This window comes from Salvelinus sp. IW2-2015, linkage group LG4q.2 (assembly GCF_002910315.2).
Source record: "Salvelinus sp. IW2-2015 linkage group LG4q.2, ASM291031v2, whole genome shotgun sequence".
Classification (NCBI taxonomy): domain Eukaryota; kingdom Metazoa; phylum Chordata; class Actinopteri; order Salmoniformes; family Salmonidae; genus Salvelinus; species Salvelinus sp. IW2-2015.
This window is the reverse complement of record NC_036843.1, coordinates 16804779-16828597: the sequence shown is the minus strand read 5'-3', so window position 1 is coordinate 16828597 and position 23819 is coordinate 16804779. Positions and strand designations below refer to the sequence as shown.

Genomic DNA, 23819 nt, shown 5'->3' with positions numbered 1-23819 from the left:
GCATGAATCTGCAGGTAGCTAACAAACCTGGTTCAATGTTAGCTAGCTAACATTAGACTATAGCTAGTCAAGCAAATGTCTCTGAGATACGAATAAGATCATACACGTAACGTTAGCTAGCCAGCCAGCCAGCTTATGCTAGCTAGCTAAKAGTATACTTTACCTTGAAATGAAACCACTTTGGCAAAATTAGAAACGTGCAATATCTGAAAAATGTAGCTAGCTAAACTATCATACCCGTATACATCATTCATGGATGGACGCGTCTCCTGTCGGGATGCCATGGCTGCCCTTAGTTTGAAGATGTAATCCGGAAACAGGTGTTTTGTCCATCTCCTTTAGCTATCATACTCGAATTCCACGGATTTAAATAAATAAATAAAAAACAGTCCTCCAGGAAGTGGAGAGCAACACTTATGCAGTTTTACTACACAATCAATTTTGTTTAAAGCCAGGATTACCTAGACATACTGAACAACTCAAATAGACAGAAGCATGCTATATGGCAGACCATTCCAAACTCATCTCTCGGCATGTCCAGCCCACTCAATATCTCAACGAATCACGGCTTGCGTGATGGTTGTCGTCTTTTTCTGTGGCTAAACCAACTAGACTCAAAATTTAACAATTTTATTCGTATTTACAGATGGCATACAAGTTTGTTAATAAGGCACATGAAAGTTCACATGTTCGAGAAGGCATTTCTGCCAAAAAATACATTTTGATTAAAAATAAGTTTACGTTCAAACGGCTCTCCTGTGAATTAGTGACGGGTAACAAATGTGATATTTCAGTTTTTATTTGTAATAAATTTGCTAAAATTTCAAAAAAACTGTTTTGCTTTGTCAATATGGGGTATTATGTGTAGATTGATAAGGTTGTAATGTAACAAAATGGGTCTGAATACTTATAGCCTATAGTGCTCTTTACCCCTGCGCATCATCAGTTGGAAAGAGATGTAGAACGTTTAATAGACAGACTAAGTTAGCAAAACAATTGCTTATAATCATTAGTAAAACGCTCCCATTATTAGGTAAAGTTCACCTACATGACAATAATGTCAACAAAAACGTAAATAAATCCTAAAATGAATGCAGGCCTATTTAAATAGTTTTGACGGTTATTTTTATTAGCTTAATGAGGAGAATTGCGCTCAGTGTGTGGGTGTGTGGAAAGCGAGGTGAATCTTTACCGATTTGTCTTTGAGCCGCTCCCCCTTGATGAGGAAGTCTGCTGTGGTGGTGGTGTTTGGGTCTGTGGTGCTGCTGTCGCTGTCCGGTGCCCGGCTGACTTTGTAGACGGTGACGCAGCTGAGGCCCCCAGCTCCCAGAGGCAGCCACCCACCGCTGGAGTCATCCCGAGTCATGACCACTGCTCTCACACGCGCATAACTGTCACTGAACAGAGAGAGAGAAAGGGAAAGGCATGATTAGGGTGTGACTGTAACAAGACCATGACATCAACTACCTCTGCATATAGAGAGAACACAGATACTATGACAACACAACCATGTCGCCTCACGGTTACAGGCCTGCCATTGCAGACAGAAAATGGTTAGGCATAATGACCGCAACACGGCCACTGCTTGAACACATGCATGACTCGTCACGAAAGGATATGTCATGGCTGTCCTGTAAGGATCCAAATGTGTCAGATCAGCTTTTCAATAAATAGCTTCAGCCAGACCCGTCTCACCCGCAGAGGGGGAAGGAGGGAACTGGTGGGGGTTGACAGCTCACACCCTGTTGTAAATCAAGGTCAAGAACTTTCAGCCATTTCCCTCTGCAAATTCACACAAGAATGTGCCCTTGTTTCACAGACATTTCCCGCCGAAACCCTAATATGTTCTAAAGTGAATACCGGAACAATATTTATAACATAAAACGTGGGGAACGGGCAGAGGTTACCTCGGTGTGGTTGTTACTTTGTGATGTCATTAAAAATGTTTTAAAAAAGGAAATACTGTAACTTGAAAAGTATACACACTATGTGTGAAGTGTCCATCTGATGCGTTGTGCATGAAAGTGATTTTGTTAAGAGAGGGACGTGATTTTAGAAACTATAAGAGGAAATGATTTCTATAACTTTGTATAAGTACGTACTCACCGCCCCTGAGGTCAGAGAGCGTGTCAGCCTCATTAACTGCCTCTTTTGAACGAACTGTATAAAACAATGGGTTAAGAATTAACATATCAGATCAGAGAGATGTTGAGTTGCAGCTCACGTCCAAAGTGGTTCGAACTCTGAAATTTCAACAAAAGGTAGAGACAATGAAGTCACCTCCTGGACAATCCCTGGTACGGCTGATTAGCTGTTCTAAGTAAAGTATCTAGAAAATTGAATTTAAGTGGGACCATTCTACTACTCTTATCAAATCACTGTAGTACGCTACTCTCATCACCCTAATGGGAACCACCATCTTCACAGAGGCAACTTCAGGAGCGAATGGAAGGGAAATCAACTCTGTAGTTCTGTTCAGGACTACACGYCAAGTCACCGGATACCGGACGACGGCAGAGGAGAGCAACAGTAGAAGACGGGTGGGAACCCCTTTTGGACAATCAGAGTCTGACACGTGTGCCGTAAAAAGGCACAACTCCCTTTCCAAGGAGGCCTGGTTACGACAGAAATACACTAAGACATTTACACGTAAATACATTAATTTATTTCTTACTCCAAACGGGCGGCGGTTCGTGTGCAAAGTATATGATTACTGTGAGAGTAGTTTCTAAACGTACCAAAGTATTATATCTCTATCCCTCTCTCTCTGTGTATGTTTATCCTGTGTTACCATTTAGTTAGCTAGTAAATAAATACTTAAACCAATTTGTGTAGTACTGAATCATAAGTAAGGCTGGGMTTTTTGCAGATGCAGGAGGTTACGACTGTTCAGAATGACAATATGATACAAGGTTATGATTAATAAGTTGACTGTTTATAGATGTGATAGGTTAAGACCTTTAGAGTTTAATTCGGGAGACGGGAGAATAGACAAAAGGTGGAAATTATAGGCAATTAGCAAGACACCCCCAATAAAAGAGTGATTCTGCAGGTGGTGACCACAGACAACTTCTCAGTTCCTATGCTTCCTGGCTGATGTTTTGGTCACTTTTGAATGCTGGCGGTGCTCTCACTCTAGTGGTAGCATGAGACAGAGTCTACAACCCACACAAGTGGCTCAACTCAACATCTCTCTTTTAACGCAACGTAACGTAATCAACACTGCTAGCTAGCCAGCTAGCCCCCGAATAGCAGCACTGTAGAAACTATTACACTCAACGGAACGACTTGATTAGTGTAGTGTCAACAACGCAGCCACTGCCKGCTAGCCTACAAAGTCAACAACGCAGCCACTGCCAGCTAGCCTATTTCAGCAGTACTGTATCATCTTAATCATTTTAGTCAATAAGATTCTTGCTACGTAAGCTTAACTTTCTGAAGTTAAGCTTCTGTAGCCTGTCAACTATGTGTCTGTCTATCCCTGTTCTCTCCTCTCTGCACAGACCATACAAACGCTCCACACCGCGTGGCCGCGGCCACCCTAATCTGGTGGTCCCAGCGCGCACGACCCACGTGGAGTTCCAGGTCTCCGGTAGCCTCTGGAACTGCCGATCTGCGGCCAACAAGGCAGAGTTCATCTCAGCCTATGCCTCCCTCCAGTCCCTCGACTTCTTGGCACTGACGGAAACATGGATCACCACAGATAACACTGCTACTCCTACTGCTCTGTCTTCGTCCGCCCACGTGTTCTCGCACACCCCGAGAGCTTCTGGTCAGCGGGGTGGTGGCACCGGGATCCTCATCTCTCCCAAGTGGACATTCTCTCTTTCTCCCCTGACCCATCTGTCTATCGCCTCCTTTGAATTCCATGCTGTCACAGTTACCAGCCCTTTCAAGCTTAACATCCTTATCATTTATCGCCCTCCAGGTTCCCTCGGAGAGTTCATCAATGAGCTTGATGCCTTGATAAGCTCCTTTCCTGAGGACGGCTCACCTCTCACAGTTCTGGGGACTTTAACCTCCCCATGTCTACCTTTGACTCATTCCTCTCTGCCTCTCTTCCACTCCTCTCCTCTTTTGACCTCACCCTCTCACCTTCCCCCCCTACTCACAAGGCAGGCAATACGCTCGACCTCATCTTTACTAGATTGCTTCTCCACTAACCTCATTGCAACTCCCCTCCAAGTCTCCGACCACTACCTGTATCCTTTTCCCTCTCGCTCTTCATCCAACACTTCCCCACTGCCCCTACTCGGATGAGCTGCGCCGTCCCAACCTTCGCTCTCTCTCCCCCGCTACTCTCTCCTCTTCCATCCTATCATCTCTTCCCTCTGCTCAAACCTTCTCCAACCTATCTCCTGATTCTGCCTCCTACACCCTCCTCTCCTCCCTTTCTGCATCCTTGACTCTCTATGTCCCCTATCCTCCAGGCCGGCCGGTCCTCCCCTCCCGCTCCGTGCTCGACGACTCATTGCTCACAGAACAGGGCTCGCGGCAGCCGAGCGGAAATGGAGGAAAACTCGCCACCTCGCGGACCTGGCATCCTTTCACTCCCTCCTCTCACATTTTCCTCTTCTGTCTCTGCTGCTAAAGCCACTTCTACCACTCTAAATTCCAAGCATCTGCCTCTAACCCTAGGAAGCTCTTTGCCACCTTCTCCTCCCTCCTGAATCCTCCTCCCCCCCCCCCTCTCCCTCTCTGCAGATGACTTCGTCAACCATTTTGAAAAGAAGGTCGACGACATCCGATCCTCGTGTCTAAGTCAAACGACACCGCTGGTTCTGCTCACACTGCCCTACCGCTGCTCTGACCTCTTTCCCCCCCTCTCTCTCCAGATGAAATCTCGCGTCTTGTGACGGCCGGCCGCCCAACAACTGCCCGCTGACCCTATCCCCTCCTCTCTTCTCCAGACCATTTCCGGAGACCTTCTCCCTTACCTCACCTCGCTCATCAACTCATCCCTGACCGCTGGCTACGTCCCTTCCGCTTCAAGAGAGCGAGATTGTGCACCCCTTCTGAAAAAAACCTACACTCGATCCTCCGATGTCAACAACTACAGACCAGTACCTTCTTTCTTTTCTCTCCAAAACTCTTGAACGTGCCGTCCTTGGCCAGCTCTCCCGCTATCTTCTCAGAATGACCTTCTTGATCCAAATCAGTCAGGTTCAAGACTAGTCATTCAACTGAGACTTCTTCTCTGTATCACGAGCCGCTCCGCACTGCTAAAGCTAACTCTCTCTCCTCTGCTCTCATCCTTCTAGACCTATCGGCTGCCTTCGATACTGTGAACCATCAGATCCTCCTCTCCACCCTCTGAGTTGGGCATCTCCGGCGCGGCCCACGCTTGGATTGCGTCCTACCTGACAGGTCGCTCCTACCAGGTGGCGTGCGAGAATCTGCTCCTCACCACGTGCTCTCACCACTGGTGTCCCCCAGGCTCTGTTCTAGGCCCTCTCCTATTCTCGCTATACACCAAGTCACTTGGTCTGTCATAACCTCACATGGTCTCTCCTATCATTGCTATGCAGACGACAAACAACTAATCTTCTCCTCCCCCTTCTGATGACCAGGTGGCGAATCGCATCTCTGCATGTCTGGCAGACAAATCAGTGTGGATGACGGATCACCACCTCAAGCTGAACCTCGGCAAGCCGAGCTGCTCTTCCCCCGGGGAAGGACTGCCGTCCATGATCTCGCCATCACGGTTGACAACTCCATTGTGTCCTCCTCCCAGAGAGCGTAAGAACCTTGGCGTGATCCTGGACAACACCCTGTCGTTCTCAACTAACACAAGGCGGTGGCCCGTTCCTGTGTTTCATGCTCTACAACATCCCAGAGTACGACCCTCCCTCACACAGGAAGCGGCGCAGTCTCTAATCCAGGCACTTGTCATCTCCCGTCTGGATTACTGCAACTCGCTGTTGGCTGGGCTCCCTGCCTGTGCCATTAACCCCTACAACTCATCCAGAACGCCGCAGCCCGTCTGGTGTTCAACCTTCCAAGTTCTCTCACGTCACCGCTCCTCCGCTCTCTCCACTGGCTTCCAGTTGAAGCTCGCATCCGCTACAAGACCATGGTGCTTGCCTACGGAGCTGTGAGGGAACGGCACCTCAGTACCTCCAGGCTCTGATCAGGCCCTACACCCAAACAAGGGCACTGCGTTCATCCACCTCTGGCCTCTCGCTCCCACCACTGAGGAAGTACAGTTCCCGCTCAGCCCAGCAAAACTGTTCGCTGCTCTGGCCCCCAATGGTGGAACAAACTCCCTCACGACGCCAGGACAGCGGAGTCAATCACCACTTCCGGAGACACCTGAACCCCACCTCTTTAAGGAATACCTAGGATAGGGATAAAGTAATCCTTCTCACCCCCCCCCCCCTTAAAAGATTTAGATGCACTATTGTAAAGTGGCTGTTCCACTGGATGTCATAAGGTGAATGCACCAATTTGTAAGTCTTCTGGATAAGAGCGTCTGCTAAATGACTTAAATGTAAATGTAAGGTAGTGCAGCTCATCCAGGTTGGCACATCAATGCGAGCTGTGGCAAGAAGTTTTGCTGTGTCTGTCAGGTGTGCCCAGAGCATGGAGGCGCTACCAGGAGACAGGCCAGTACATCAGGAGACGTGGGAGGAGGCCGTAGGAGGGCAACAACCCAGCAGCAGGACCGCTACCTCCGCCTTTGTGCAAGGAGGAGCACTGCCAGAGCCCTGCAAAATGACCTCCAGCAGGCCACAAGTCGATATTTCTCCACCATCTGCTCAAATGACAATAAAATCTTATCAGCAAATAATTAATTTAGTCTGCGTATGCCCATATTAAGCCAAAAGTTAAAGCCAGCATCCAGCAATCCTGGACCAAAATCTGGGTTGTTAAGAATTGGGGTAAGAGCAGAGGTTAGTTTGGACCTTCCCAGGAAGCGCTGAACTGACCTCCATACTTTGAGTGTGTTAAGTGTAATAGTATTATTGCAGTGATCTTCTACAGACTTGAAACTTCTGAAAAATAAAAGATCCTGTAAGGGGTATTTTGAAAGAGAAGTCTCATGTCTAACCAAATAGAGGAGTCATCGTTTGTGATCCAATCAGAAATATAACATAGGTGGGCACACCACTGATAGAACCTGATATTGGGCCGATCCAAGCCCCCCATAGAACTTGGCAGCTGCAATATTGCCATCTTAAGTCTTGGCTTGCGTTTACTCCATATAAAGGAACTTAGCCATCCATTTACATCCTTTATTACCTTATTGGAGAGTAATACTGGGATCATTTGGATTGGGTAAAATAGTCTAGGTAAAATGTTCATTTTCAAGAGGGATATTCTACCCAACCAAGAAATCGGGAGAGAGTTCCAGCGCCCCAGATCCTGTCTTATTGTATCAAACAAGGGAACAAAATTGGCTTTGTACATTTGCTGGAATTTAGGAGTTACAAATATACCCAGATACTTAAAACCTGAGGGAGACCATTTAAAAGGGAAGGGGGGAGAAGTATTAGGTACAGAGTGAAGGTTACCAAGTGGCATAGCCTCTGATTTAGTTAAGTTAATCTTGTAGCCTGAGAATTCGCTGAATAATTCAATAATATTAATAAGAGATGTAGTTGAAGTCTCGGGACTAGAGATGAATATCAGGACATCATCAGCATACAAGCTCATTTTATGGTGAACATCACCAATGAGCAGCCCCTGTATAGCAGCCGTTACCCTGATGGCCTCGGCCAATGGTTCCATAACGAGTGCAAATAGGAGAGGGGACAAAGGACAGCCCTGTCTGGTACCTCTGTATATAGAGAAGCTATTTGACCTTAGCCCATTAGTAAGGACAGCAGCCTGAGGATCATCATATAAAACCAAGACCAAATTTATTTAGAGCAAAGAATAGGTAAGACCACTCCACCCGATCAAATGCTTTCTCAGCATCTAGGGAGAGCACAAGACCATCCCTAGCACTTTGTTGGTAGGCTTGAATTACATTAAGAACCTGCCTGACATTGTTGCATGACTTACGGCCCTTAATGAAGCCAGTTTGGTCTCCTTTCACAATTAGTGGCAGTGAGTCCTCTAATCTTGTGGCTAGAATTTTAGAAAGCAATTTTCTATCCACATTCAGAAGGGAAATTGGTCTGTACGAGGAACAAGACTCTGGACATTTTCCCTTTTTGAGAATAAGTGATATGTTGGCTTCCCTCAGCGTTTGAGGGAGCTGGTCATTTGAAAATGAGTGGTTAAACATATCACGCAATGGCTCAAGGATCAGGCCATGGAACTGTTTATAGAACTCACAACAAAACCCGTCTGGTCCTGGGGCCTTACCATTTTGCAGATTCTTAATTGCGAACATTATCTCTTCCTCGGTAATAGGGGCATTAAGGAGAGACCTCTGTTCTTCGGAGATAGTAGGGAGCTCAATCTTAGAAAATAAGTTCTTCATTAATTTGGGTGCATCATTTGGCATAAAGATTTGCATAAAATTTCTTAAATTAGTAATTTATCAATTTATTTTCATATAAATGATTGCCATCAGAATCAGTAATAGTAGCAATTGACTGAGTCAGCTCTCTTTTTAGCTAGGTGTGCCAAGTACTTTCCTGGCTTATCGCCATGTTCATATAGCTTTTGCCTGACAAATCTCATTTTCTTTTCAGCGTCCTGTGTTAGGAGAGAGTCCAACGTTCATCTAAGAACTGATATTTCCTTTAATAGGGCAGGAGTGGGAGTTTTAATATAGTCCTTCTCTTTAGTTCKTAATTCACCCTCTAACGCTTTTTGCTTTTCACGCTTTTTCTGCCTCTTAGTGGCTGTGTATGACATAATCGGACCCCTGGCGTACGCTTTACAGGTTTCCCAAAGGAGCGAGGGGTTATCTGTTGATTGAGAGTTAATAGAGAAAAATGCTTTAAAATCTGTAATAAAATATGATGTGAATGTCTGGTCTTTAAGGATGGTTGTATTCAACCTCCAATGTCTTGACAGATTGAATGCCCCGTTAAGTTTTATGTCCAGGATCACCTCTGCATGATCAGATATGACTATGCTTCCTATCCTAGCGGATAAAACAGACTGCAAAGACGTCCTGGGCATAAAAAAGTAATCTATTCTAGTCTGACATCCATGAGGTGCAGAGAAAAAAGTGAACTCTCTGTTGGAGGGCTGAAAAGTTCTCCAAACATCAGCATACCCCAGATCATCACAAATAGCTTTAAGTGACTTAGCTCGAGGAGAGAGTGGAGCTATACCGCTGGGAAACTTATCAATAAGGGGGTTCAACAAACAATTAAAATCTCCTCCAACCACTGCAGTGTCTGAGTTTAATTCTGAAAAGTCTAGAAATACCTTAGTGAGGAAATCAGGGGGGTGGGCAGGGGGGAAGTAAATATTCATTATGGAGATGTTCTGCCCTTGTAAAGTACCATTAATTATAACAAAGCGACCAAATTTATCTTTCACACAATTCAAGACCTTAAGTGGTAAGTTATTTTTCACAAGAATTGCTACACCTCTACTTCTGGATATAAAATGATGAGAAAAACACTTGACCAAACCCCCATTGTTGTAATTTCAGATGCTCCTTATCATCCAAATGAGTTTCTTGCAACAGGGCAATATCAATATWAWWTTTTTTCCAAAAAGACAGTACCTTCTTCCTTTTAATGGGGTTATGGCTCCCTCTAATGTTCCATGTACATACACGCAGTCTGTTACCTGCCATTGCACTTTGACCATTCAATATCCAGACTGAATCCTACTGTAGAAGTGGGGTGGTACCTTTTTCCATGTGTTGAACTCTCTTCTATCTCACCGAGCATAAACAAACGATACGAACCCTAAACTCGAACTATATTAAACCCAAAAATTAAACATGTAAAGATCCAAAAGGGGGTTTTCCCACTAGCTAACATGCAGGGGATTTCAACTTTCCAATGTAGACTCTTAAGTCTGCATTGCCACTCAATAGCCTCATCCTTTATATATATGGAAATGAAAATCAATAGGAGATTGAGGCTCTTCCACCTAAAACTAAGCCTGGGCACCAATATAGATTCACCCATATCTCAGCCTGAGCTCAGCCTGAGCTACAGTTACCTTAGCAAGAAAAATAATAAAAATACGAATATTACTGAACCGGAGCACGTGAGAACTCACACCACTGTTTCATGATCAGATTCAAATAAAATAAAAACGTTTACAATGCTGCGGAGGTGCAGCTTAAAGTTATTTACCCGAGAGAGTCAATAAACGCAGAAGCCTCTTCAGGTGTGTAGAGTTTCTTAGGCGATCCGTTGACCATAATCTTCAATGTGGCCGGGTACAGCGGGTGGCGCAGTGGTCTAGGGCACTAGAGTCTCTGGGTTCGCGCCCAGGCTGGGCTGGGTTCGCGCCCAGGCTCTGTCGCAGCCGGCCGCAACCGGGAGATCCGTGGGGCGACGCACAATTGGCATAGCGTCGTCCGGGTTAGGGAGGGTTTGGCCGGTAGGGATATCCTTGTCTCACTCAGTATGTAAAAAAAAATGGATTTAAAATAAAAAAAATATGTAATAAAATGTATGCACTCTACTGTAAGTCGCTCTGGATAAGAGCGTCTGCTAAATGACTGTAATGTAATGTAATGTAATGTACAGCAGTGCGTAGTCCATCTTCAGTCTCTTGAGACGAGCCTTCGCCTCATCAAACCCTTTGCGTCTTCGTACAACCGCTGTGGAATAATCATTGAAGAATGAGACCTTTGGACCTTTACGTTGACTACCGTCAGAGCCGATGTTTCTAGCCGCATCCATGACGCGCTGCTTGTCGGTGAAGTTGTGSAACTTTATAACCACTGGCCGTGGGCGCTGGTTGGGACCGGGTATCGGTGCTTGAGAGCGATGGGCTCTGTCCAGCTTCACACGACCAGCCTTAGTGTCCATTTGTAGGTAGTCAGGGATCCATTCCTCAAAATAATTTACTGAACATGTCCCTTCAGAATTTTCCGGGAGTCCCACAACACGAATATTGCATCTGCGTCCTCGATTAAGTCAATGTGCTCCGCCATTTCGCGCACCTGTTTCTCAAGTGCTTTTATCTTAGTGTCCATAGATGTAGTTGAAGCTTCCACTGTAGCAATTCTTCCTTCCGCCTCATCAACACGTTTGACAAACCTCTGTAGTTCAGCTGAATGGCCTGCTATTGCTTCCAAGACCGTTCTTATCTTAACATCGATCACTTTAGTAATGTTATCCGTCATCTTTTGAATCACCAGGTCCATTGTGCCTGAATCCGCAATGGTGTTAGCTTCGCTAACGTAAGCTAGCTCCTCCTGCACATCTACAGGGATGGTGGTTTTGGTCGAGTTCTTAGTAGATCTGTTGGGCATGTTGTCTGAGATTTTTGAGAAATAGCCGTCAAGACTCATTGTAGGATAACTTATTTAGCCCATTCTACCACTTTTTCAAGCTAGGAGATTAATGAAAAAATATAAATTTACGAATGCCACGGGAGCTCGCTGAAACAAAGTGTTCTCTCTACGGCGCCATTTTGTCCCCCCCCAATTAAACATAGTTAGTTGATTAGATAAATAACAGTCATCAGATTAATGAAAGTAAATTCACAACACACACCATAACCAACCGTAATGTGACACTCACAAATGTCAGTAAGAGTGAGAGAAATAGAGAGGACAACAGAAAGAAAATTGGGGGTGTAAGAGAAACAGTCATTAGAAATGACAGGTCATAAAATACAAATGACAGGAGGGCCTGAGAACCCAACACATCCCAAAAAACCTAGAACAATTGTTTACAACCTCCATATCCCATTGGATTTCATGAGATGTCACTGACCGATGTAGGGCCCTATAAAATCAGTATTATTTTTGGGCCCGATTCCGCTTTTCCCCCAAATTTCGTTTTCTCCGTTTTGTTTTTCCAGGTTTCTAGTTCAGGTTAACTCTCAAAATCACGTGGTTTTGTCATCACGACCAAARCGGCTCAGAGCATGCATCCAAGCTCGCATGTGGATTTTGTCTAACCCCACTAGACACGTTCATGACACACAGGTTAAAATACCAAAACCAACTGTGAAACAAATATACTGAACAAAAATATAAATGCAACATGTAAAGTGTTGGTCCCATGTTTCATGAGCTGAAATAGAAGAGCCCAGAAATGTTGCACAAGCACAAAAAGCTTACATCCAAGTTAGTGAGCATTTCTCCTTTGCCAAGATACTCCATCCACCTGACCGGTGTGGCATATCAAGAAGCTGATTAAACCGCATGATAATTACACAGGTTCACATTGTGCTGGGAACAAAAGACCATTCTAAAATGTTCTGTTTTGTCACAACACAATGCCACAGATTTCTCAAGTTGAGGGAGCATTCAATTGGCATGCTGACTGCAGGAATGTCCAGTAGAGCGGTTCCCAGAGAATTGAATGTTAATTTCTCTACCATAAGCAGCCTCCAACAAAATTTGAGAATTTAAGTACACTCCTGTTCAGAAGTTTTAGAACACCTACTCATTCAAGGGTTTTTCTTAATTTTTTACTATTTTCTAAATTGTAGAATAATAGTGAAGACATTAAAACTATGATGTGCAGAAGTGCAATCGCAAAAAAAGCATTCGCTGTGATAAAACTGGCTCTCATGAGTACCGCCACAGGACAGAAAGACTCTTCAAAGCCGCCACTCTTTGATGACAGCTTTCAACACGCTTGGCATGCTCTCAACCAGCTTCACCTGGAATGCTTTTCCAACAGTCTTGAAGGAGTTCCCACATATGCTGAGCACTTGGTGGCTGACTTTCCTTCACTCTGTGGTCCAACTCATCCCAAACCATCTCAATTTGGTTGAGGGATTGTGGAAGCCAGGTCATCTGATGCAGACCTCCATCACTCTCCTTCTTGGTCAAATAGCCCTTACACAGCCTGGAGGTGTGTTGGGTCATTGTCCTGTTGAACAACAAATGATAGTCCCACTAAAAGCAAACCAATGGAATGGAATGCTGTGGTAGCCATGCTGGTTAAGTGTGCCTTGAATTCTAAATAAATCAGTGTCACCAGCAAAGCCCCCTCACACCTCCATGCTACGGTGGGATATACACAAGCGGAGATCATCTGTTCAGCCACACCGCGTCTCACAAAAACACAGCGGTTGGAACCAAAAATCTCAAATTTGGACTCCAGACCAAAAATGCCAGATTGACACAGGTCTAATGTCCATTTCTCGTGTTTCTTGGCCCAAGCAAGTCTCTTCTTATTATTATTGATGTCCTTTAGTAGTGGTTTCTTTGCAGAAATTCGACCATTAAGGCCTGATTCACATCTCCTCTGAACAGTTGTTGAGATGTGTCTGTTACTTAAACGTGAAGCATTTATTTGGGCTGCAATTRCTGAGGCTGGTGACTCAAATGAACTTATCCTCTGCAGCAGAGGTAACTCTGGGTCTTCCTTTCCTGTGGTGGTCCTCATGAGAGCCAGTTTCATCATAGCACTTGGTTTTTGCAACTGCACTTGAAGAAACGTTCAAAGTTCTTGAAAATGTTCCAGATTGACTGACCTTCATGTCCTAAAGAAATGATGGACTGTTGTTTAACTTTGCTTATTTGAGCTGTTCTTGCGATAATATGAACTTGATATTTTACCAAATAGGGCTATCTTCTGTATACCACCCCTACCTTGTCACAACACAATAAGAAGGAAAGAAATTCCACAAATTAACTTTTAACAAGCCACACCTGTTAATTGAAATGCATTCCAGGTACCTCATGAAGCTGGTTGAGAGAATGCCAAGAGTGTGCAAAGCTGTCAATCAAGGCAAAGGCTGGCTATTTGAATTCTCAAATATAAAATATATTTAGATTTGTTTAACACTTTTTTGGTTACTACATGATTCCATGTGTGTTATTTCATAGTTTAATGTCTTCACTGTTATTCTACAATGTAGAAAGCAGTAAAAAGAAAAMAAAAACCCTTGAATGAGTAGGTGTTTAAAACTTTTGACAAGTAATGTACGTCCAACCAGACCATGTGTAACCACGCCAGCACAGGACCTCCACATCAGGCTTCTTCAACTGCGGAATCGTCTCAGACCAGCCACCCGGACAGCAGGTGAAACTGTGGGTTTGCACAACCTAAGAATTTCTGAACAAACTGTCAGATGGTAGACAGTATGTGGCGCTGCATGAGGCAAATGGTGGTCACACCAGATACTGACTGGTTTGCTGATACACACCTCTATTTTTAATTATTTTTTTAAATTTTTTTTTAAGGTATCTGTGACCAACAGATGCATATCTGTATTCCCAGTCGTGAAATTCATTGATTAGGGCCTAATGAATTTACTTAAATTGACCGATTTCCTTACAGTTCATATAACTCAGTAAAATCTTTGAAATTGTTCAGTGTATATTAATTTGGGGACAGGTCGAAAGCACATGAAAAATTCATGGACATTTTGCTAACTTGCTGTTGCTATCCAATTTGTCCTGAGAGATAAACATTGGGTTGTTATTTTACCTGAGATACATATGGTCCTTTTTCCCCCCTGGATCTTTGTAGAATTATGACCCATTTTGAGTCACACAAAATAATTTTTGAATTTTCTATGCCGACAATTAATCCACAGATAAGGGAAACCTAGTTAGATTTGTATTATTAATCTCTCCTTGTTTATTCTTCTTCTATGGGTTTTATAAAGAGGTTGGCAACCAACTTTAAGGTGCCGCCACCAACTGGATTGGAGTGTGGACCTCGTCCATCTTTCAATCACCCACATGGGTTAGTATGCTCCTAAAAACTAATGAATAGACCAGAGAGGCAGGACTTTCAGTGTATCAAGCATCAAAAATAGAATCAAGTTCTATTTTAGCGCCTGGCTACGCAGACGCCGTTTTCGAGCGAGAGCAGTTTGGATGAAATGATTGAATAACATGCATGTGTACATATATTTTGCAACGATCGCAATGGGGGTGGTTTGGGCAGCATGTTATGATAATCTTGGGCAAACTAATGTATTTTTTATTTTTTAAGTTCAACACATTTAGTTGGTTCCTACTAAAATTCAATACAATTATGATTATTGTTGAATACCGTTGAAGCAAGCACCAGTTAGCCTGGAGCTAGCATCGTGCTAGGCCCATCTCCCGGCTAGCTGAAGAGGTCCATCAGCCACTTCTTGGGCTATAATACCTATTTTGCCAATTGGCCTGGACCCCTTTAACTGCCGACACGGAGCCCCACCAATCCATCATGAATGGTCTGCCGACGTAATCCGCCCGAGGGGGTTTGAACAGACTCATCTGTCACGACATCCCCCTAAGGCCCTTCTGCTAGCACCGGCACGCTAGCTGTCTGAATCGTCGTGTCTCCAGGTCGCCTAGCTACTCACTGGACCCTATGACCACTCGGCTACACATGCCTCTCCCTAATGTCATTTTGCCTTGTCCATTGCTGTTTTGGTTAGTGATTATTGTCTTATTTCACTGTAGAGACTCCAGCCCTGCTCAATATGCCGTAGCTAGCCCTTTTGTTCCACCTCCCACACATGCGGTGACGGCACCTGGCTTAAATGTTGCCTCTAGAGACAAAAACGCTCTCATTGTCACTCAATGCCTAGGTTTWRCTCCACTGTATTCACATCCTACCATACCCTTGCCTGTACATTATGCCTTGAATCTATTCTTCCGCGCCTAGAAACCTGTTCCTTTTACTCTCTGTTCCTTATGCACTAGACGACCATTTCTTATAGCCTTTAGCCGTACCCTTAACCCAATCCTCTTCTGTTCCATTGGTGATGTAGAGGTTAACACAGGCCCTGCAGGGCCTAGCTCCACTCCCATTCTCCAGGCGCTCTCATTTGTTGACTTCTGTAACTGTAAAAGCCTTGGTTTCATGCAAGTTAACATTAGAATCCTCCTCCCTAAGTTTGTTTTATTCACTGCTTTAGCACACTCTGCCAACCCAGATGTCCTAGCCGTGTCTGAATCCTGGCTTAGGAAGAACAGAGCAAAGAAAACAGAAATTTCCATCACTAACTATAAAATTTTCCGACAACATAGAACTYCCAAAGGTGGCAGAGTTGCAATCTACTGCAGAGATAGCCTGCAGAGTTCTGTCATACTATCCAGGTCTGTGCCCAAACAATTCGAGCTTCTAATTTAAAAAAAATCACCATTCCAGAAACAAGTCTCTCACCGTTGCCGCAAGTTATAGACCACCTTCAGCCCCCAGCTGTGTCCTGGACACCATTTGTGAACTGATTGTCCCCCATCTATCTTCAGAGCTCGTACTGTTAGGTGACCTAAACTGGGACACGCTTAACACCCCAGCCACCCTACAATCTAAGATAGATGCCCTTATCTAGGAACCTACCAGGTACAACCCTAAATCCGTAACCATGGGCACCCTCTTAGATATCATCCTGACCAACTTGCCCTCTAAATACACCTCTGATGTCTTCAACCACGTTCTCAGCGATCATTGCCTGCGTGCGTAATGGGTCCGCGGTCAAACGACCACCCCTCATCACAGTCAAAAGCTCCCTAAAACACTTCAGTCAGTTAGATTTCCTAAGGCTAGCTTTTTCAAACAGAAATTTGTATCCTGTAGCATTAATTCCCAAAAGTTTTGGGACACTAAATTCCATGGAGAACAAGAGCACCTCCTCCCAGCTGCCCACTGCACTGAGGATAGGAAACATTGTCACCACCGATAAATCTACGACAATTTTTCTACGGCTGGCCATGCTTTCCACCTGGCTACCCCTACCCAGGCCAACATCTCAGCACCCCCTGTAGCAACTTGCCCAAGCCCCCCGCTTCTCCTTCACCCAAATCCAGACAGCTGATATCCTGAAAGAGTTAAAAAATCTGGATCCCTACAAATCAACTGGGCTAGACAATCTGGACCCTCTCTTTCTAAAATTATCTGCCGAAATTGTTGCAACCCCTATTACTAGCCTGTTCAACCTCTCTTTCGTATCGTCTGAGATCCCCAAAGATTAGAAAGCTGCCGCGGTCATCCCCTTCTTCAAAGGGGGAGACACTCTAGACCCAAACTGTTATAGACCTATATCCATCCTGCCCTGCCTTTCTAAAATCTTCGAAAGTCAAGTTAAACAGATCACCGACCATTTCGAATCCCACCATACCTTCTCCACTATGCAATCTGGTTTCCGAGCTGGTGATGTGCGCACCTCAGCCATGCTCAAGGTCCTAAACGATATCATAACCGCCATTGATAAAAGACCGTACTGTGCAGCCATCTTCATCGACATGGCAAAGGCTTTCGACTATGTCAATCACCACATTCTTATCGGCAGACTCAATAGCCTTGGCTTCTCAAATGACTGCCTCACCTGGTTCACCAACTACTTCTCTAATAGAGTTCAGTGAGTCAAATCGGAGGGTCTGTTGTCCAGACCTCTGGCAGTCTCTATGGTGGTGCCACAGGGTTCAATTCTCGGGCCGACTCCTTTCTCTGTATATATCAATGATGTCGCTCTTGCTGCTGGTGATTCTCTGATCCACCTCTACGCAGACGACACCATTCTTTATACGTCTGGCCCTTCTTTGAACACTGTGGTAACAAACCTCCAAACGAGCTTCAATGCTATACAACTCTCCTTTCGTGGCCTCCAACTGCTCTTAAATGCAAGTAAAACTAAGTGCATGCTCTTCAACCGATTGCTGCCCGCACCCTCCCGCCCGACTACCATCACTACTCTGGACGGTTCTGACTTAGAATATGTGGACAACTACAAATACCTAGGTGTCTGGTTAGAGTGTAAACTCTCCTTCCAGACTAACATTAAGCATCTCCAATCCAAAATTAAATCTAGAATCGGCTTCCTATTTCGCAACAAGGGCTCCTTCACTCATGCTGCCAAACATACTATTATCCTACCGATCCTTGACTTCGGCAAAGTAATTTACAAAATAGCCTCCAACACTCTACTCAGCAAATTGGATGTAGTCTATCACAGTGCCATCCGTTTTGTTTCTAAAGCCCCATATACTACCCACAACTGCCACCTGTATGCTCTCGTTGGCTGGCCCGCACTACATATTCGCCGCCAAACCCACTGGCTCCAGGTCATCTATAAGTCTATGCTTGGTAAAGCCCCGCCTTATCTCAGCTCAATGGTCACCATAGCAACACCCACCGGTAGCACACGCTCCAGCAGGTATATTTCACTGGTCATTCCCAAAGCCAACACTTCCTTTGGCTGCCTTTCCTTCCAGTTCTCTGCTGCCAATGACTGGAACGAACTGCAAAAATCACTGAAGCTGGAGTCTCATATCTCCCTCACTAACTTTAAGCATCAGCTGTCAGAGAAGCTTACCGATCACTGTACATAGCCAATCTGTAAACAGCACACCCAACTACCTCACCCCCATATTATTACCTACCCTCTTGCACCCCAGTATCTCTACTTGCACATTATCATCTGCACATCCATCAATCCAGTGTTAATGCTAAAATGTAATTATTTCGCCTCTATAGCCTATTTATTGCCAACCTCCCTACATTTGCACACACTACACATAGATTTGTTCTATTGTGTTATTGGCTGTACGTTTGTTTATGTAACTCTGTTGTTTGATTTTGTCGCACTGCTTTGCTTTATCTTGGCCAGGTCGCAGTTGTAAATGAGAACTTGTTCTTAACTGGCCTACCTTGTTAAGTAAAGGTGAAAAAAAATAAAAAAACATGTCTGGATTCCATGATTCCATCAGCGTTCTCCACAACGCAGATTTTATTGGGCCGTACGTGATGATTTAGACTGGACATATCCTACTGGTTAAGAGTTGAACAATGATAATAGCCAAGGACACTCAACCACAACAAATAGGTATAGAAGCCTGYACAGACGCATAAAAGTAGAACCTGTTTTTTTAAAGGCCTATGGGTTTAAGCGTTTGTAAAGATACCAACACCTATGCCCAATCCCAGGTTACCATAAACTAAAATACACCATGGATATAACTAAGTAGTGACACAAAAGCACAAACATATGACAGAGCCAGAAAGTCTGTGTGTACGGTCAGTAAGTGCATATGATGTCTCCTGCTTCTTGGAGACCAAACAAATCAAATGTTATCGGTCACATGCACCGAATACAACAGGTACAACCTTACAGAGAAATGCTAACTTACAACCCTTAACACTTTTTTTTTTTACCGCATTATTGGTTAAGTAAAAAAATTTAATAACAAAGAGCGCAGCAGTAAAATAACAATAGCGAGGCTATATACAGGGGGTACCGGTACAGAGTCAATGTGTGGGAGCACCGGTTAGTCGAAGTAATATGTACATGTAGGTAGAGTTAGAGATTTAAAAAAAAAAAGTGAGTAGCAGCAGCGTAAAAGGGGGGGGCGGGGGGACACAAAGCAAATAATCTGGGTAGCCATTTGATTAGCTGTTCAGCAATCTTTTGGTTTGGGGGTAGAAGCTGCATATAAGAAGCTGCCTTTTGGACCTAAACTTGGCGCTCCGGTACTGCTTGCCATGCGGTAGCAGAGAGAACATTCTATGACTAGGGTGGCTGGAGTCTGACAATTTTTAAGGCCTTCCTCTGACACCGCCTGGTATAGAGGTCCTGGATGGCAGGAAGCTTGGCCCCAGTAATGTACTGGGCCATACGCACTYCCCTCTGTAGTGCCTTGCGGTCGGAGGCCAAGCAGTTGCCATACCAGGCAGTTGCCATACCAGGCAGTGATGCAACCAGTCAGGATGCTCTCGATGGTGTAGCTGTAGAACTTTGAGGATCTGAGGACCCATGTCAAGTCTCCAGAGGGGGAATAGGCTTTGCCATGCCCTCTTCACGAGTGTGTTGGTGTGTTTGAACCATGACCAACCATGTTGGTGATGTGGACACCAAGGAACCTGCTCCAGTACAGCCCCGTCGATGAGAATGGGGGCGTGCTCGGTTTTCCTGTAGTCCACAATCATCTCCTTCGTCTTGATCACATTGAGAGAGAGGTTCTTATCCTGGCACCACATAGCCAGGTCTCGGACCTCCTCCCTATAGGCTTTCTCATCGTTGTTGATGATCAGGCCTACCACTGTTGCGTCATCGGTAAACTTGATGGTGTTGGAGTCGTCCCTGGCCACACAGTCATGAGTGAACAGGGAGTACAGGAGGGGACTGAGTACGCACCCCTGAGGGACCCCCCTGTTGAGGATCAGCATGGAAGAGGTGTTGCTACCTACACTTACCACCTGGGGGTGGCCCATCAGGAAGTCCAGGATCCAGTTGCAGAGGGAGGTGTTTAGTCCCTGGGTGCTTAGCTTAGTGATGAGTTTTGAGGGCACTATTGTGTTGAACGTTGAGCTGTAGTCAATTAATAGCATTCTCACATAGGTGTTCCTTTAGCCCAGGTGGGAAAGGGAAGTGTGGAGTGCAATAGAGAGTGTGGATCTGTGGATCTGTTGGGGTGGTATGCAAATTTGAGTGGGTCTAGGGTTTCTGGGATATTTGTGTTGATGTGAGCCATGACCAGCCTTTTAAAGCACTTCCTGACTACAGACGTGAGTGCTACAGGTCGGAAGTCATTTAGGCAGGTTACCTTAGTGTTTTTGGGCACAGGGACTATGGTGGAATACTTGAAACATGTTGGTATTACAGACTCAGTCAGTGAGAGGTTGAAAATGTCAGTGAAGACACTTGCCAGTTGGTCAGCGTATGCTCGGAGTACACGTCCTGGTAATCCATCTGGCCCTCCGGCCTTGTGAATGTTGGTCTGTTTAAAGGTCTTACTCACATCAGCCGTGATCACACAGTTGCCCGGAACAGCTGATGCTCTCATGCATGCTTCAGTGTTGCTTGCCTCGAAGCGAGCATAGAAGAAATTTGGCTCGCCTGGTAGGCTCGTTTCACTGCTTCCCTTTGTAGTCTATAGTAGTTTGCAAGCCATGCCACATCTGACGAGCGTCAGAGCCGGTGTAGTACGATACAATCTTAATCCTGTATTGAAGATGTGCCGTTTTGATGTTTCGACAGAGGGCATAGCGGGATTTCTTACAAGCTTATGGGTTAGAGTCCCGCACCTTGAAAGCGGCAGCTCTACCCTGTAGCTCTACGCTCTATCCAGGCTGTATCACAACCGGCGGTGATTGGGAGTCCCATAGGGCGGCGCACAATTGGTTCAGCGTCGTCTGGGTTTAGCCGGTGTAGGCCGTCATTGTAAATAAGAATGTTCTTAACTGACTTGCCTAGTTAAATAAAAGGTCAAATTTAGCTCAGTGCGGATGTTGCCTGTAATCCATGGCTTCTGGTTGGGGTAAGTAGTCACTGTAGGGACAACGTCATCGATGCACTTATTGATGAAGCCAGAGACTGATGTGGTATACTCCTCAATGCTATCGGAAGAATTCCAGAACATATTCCAGTCTGTGCCAACAAAACAGTCCTGTAGCTTAGCATATGCGTCATCTGACCACTTCTTTATTGACAGAGTCACTGGTGCTTCCTGCTTTAGTTTTTGTGACCACGCGGCTACATGGCCAGGCTACAGACTCCTCAGTGCTGTGGCCTCACCTTTCCCCTACAGCAGGTGAGGCAGGTAGGTGAGGATGTCACGGTTAGGTTACTACAGTGAATGTATCCAGCCCTCTCCCTTGTCCCTGCAGTCTGATGGCTGTCTGATTAGATAAGAACATTCCCCTGGGCCACCGGAAACGACAAAGGGCAGCACTTTACAGATCCTACCAGTAAGATATTTAAGGCTGAGCGAGCGCAAGAGAGGAGAGCGAGCAAGTGCGCGATTGACAGCAAAACGTATTTCGCTGTGGCATGTTGCACCCTCACAGGGGTTAGTTTATTAACCTATTGACATGGCCAGTGCCACTGGATTTGGTTGACAATGGGTATTTACTCCCTTCTGTTTATTGTATTCAATTGTAGTAGTCAGTGAACCATGGATGAGAGATACAATGCCAAATTACACTTGATTTTATATTGAACTTTTATTTAAGCAGGGAGTCATGCTGAGATCATGGTCTCTTTCACAGGTGAGCCCTGCATGAACACATCAATAAACAACAATTACACTATACATATCTACAGTGCATTTGGAAAGTGTTCAGACCCCTTCCCCTTTTCCACATTTTGTAACGTTACAGCCTTATTCTAAAATATAGTGAATTCATTTTGTTCCTCAATCTACACAAAATACCCCATAATGACAAAGTGAAAACAGGTTTAGACATTTTCGCAAATGTATTAAAATAAAAAAAACAGAAATGCCTTATTTACATAAGTATTCAGACCCATTGCTATGAGATTAAATTTTACTCAGGTGCATCTTGTTTCCATTGATCATACTTGAGATGTTTCTACAACTTGATTGGTGTACACCTGTGGTATATTRAATTGATTGYACATGATCTGGAAAGGCACACACCTGTCTATATAAGGTCCCACAGTTGACAGTGCATGTCTGAGCAAAAACCAATCATTCTTAAATGTAAGAAGTTTGGAACAACCAAGACTCTTCCTAGAACTGGCCGGCCYGCCAAACTGAGCAATCGGGGGAGAAGGGCCTTGGTCAGGGAGGTGACCAAGAACCCAATAGTTACTCTAACAGAGCTCCAGAGTTCCTCTGTGGAAATTGGAGAACCTTCCAGAAGGACAACCATCTGTGCAGCACTCCACCAAATCAGGCCTTGCTGATATAGTGGCCAGCCGGAGCCACTCCTCAGTAAAAGGCACATGACAGTCCACTTGGAGTTTCTGCTTTGTCATTATTGGCTATTGTCTGTAGGTTGAAGGAGAAAAAAACAATTGAATCCATTTTATAGAATAAGGCTGTAACTTATCAAAATGTGGAAAAGTCAAGGTGTCTGAATACTTTCCGAATGCACTGTATACACACATCAATTCCTCAAAACATGAAAAGCAAAACACAATCATATCAAACAAACACATTCTTCAGTATAAATGCACTCTAGGGCAATTCATGCAGATGTTAGAGGCACCAACTCCACCAGCTGTAGCCCTTTACAATCATATCTGTATAAGGGTTGAAAAAATGCTGAGAAATGCTGTAAATTACAAGGACTATGTATTTTGAAAGATGAGATGTTGAGGATTATAATAAATTCTCTGGTTGCAATCTATGATATCATACAAGCAAGCCAAACACCCAGGAGTCTAAATGTACACTTCAAATTTCCATATCATAAAACGTATGTATGCTAATGTAAAGTGACTACATTTGATGTACAGTTACAAGACATGGCATTATACCCTGGGTTGTCCTGAACACAATGACCGTTTTTGGATTGCGTAAACAACAGTAATAAAGGTGGTGATGCGGGGCTGTGTTCCAAAGAAAAATAACTACAAGTGTGCTTGCTCTAGTTCCTGAACAGCACAAACAGGGGGAGGGGGGGAAGCACCTATGAACTGCACACTTTGGACTCAACCCTTGTCATTTTTGTTGTCTGATGTTGCACCTACCCATAATGTTCCTTATCATGTTACTGAATATATTTTCAGATTTAGTCATCTACAAATGTGACTTAAAGTACAGTAAATGTAAAATGCACATACAATCAACAGTGTAATGCTTGGATTCAGTCTTGTGTCAGGTGAACCGTTGTGTCCTCACCTTTAGTCTAATCATTTTCCCATAATCTCCAAACTGTTCCCTTTTAATTGCTATTATGGTTATGAAAGACAAGACCTATTCCTATAGGAGAAGCCTATTTTGATTCTTCATTTCTTAACTAAATCATCAATATGTCTTTAAAAAGATAGCTTTTCATCATTCCTGATAAGAGGGGAAACGATAAATGTCATCTTAAACTGTAAATTGTCATGGTCAAGGCATATTGATG

The 23819-nt window shown here is 44.5% G+C and overlaps 1 protein-coding gene across 1 annotated transcript in view; it reads right to left on the bottom strand.

The window, feature by feature from the left end:
- Positions 1 to 23819, bottom strand: part of LOC111963409 (sprouty-related, EVH1 domain-containing protein 1) — a 92075-nt gene that overhangs the window by 41013 nt on the left and 27243 nt on the right. Inside the window, exon 2 of the mRNA XM_023986829.2 lies at positions 1193 to 1397. Coding sequence (XP_023842597.1) covers positions 1193 to 1397 — 205 coding nt within the window. The remainder of the gene's footprint in view (positions 1 to 1192; positions 1398 to 23819) is intronic.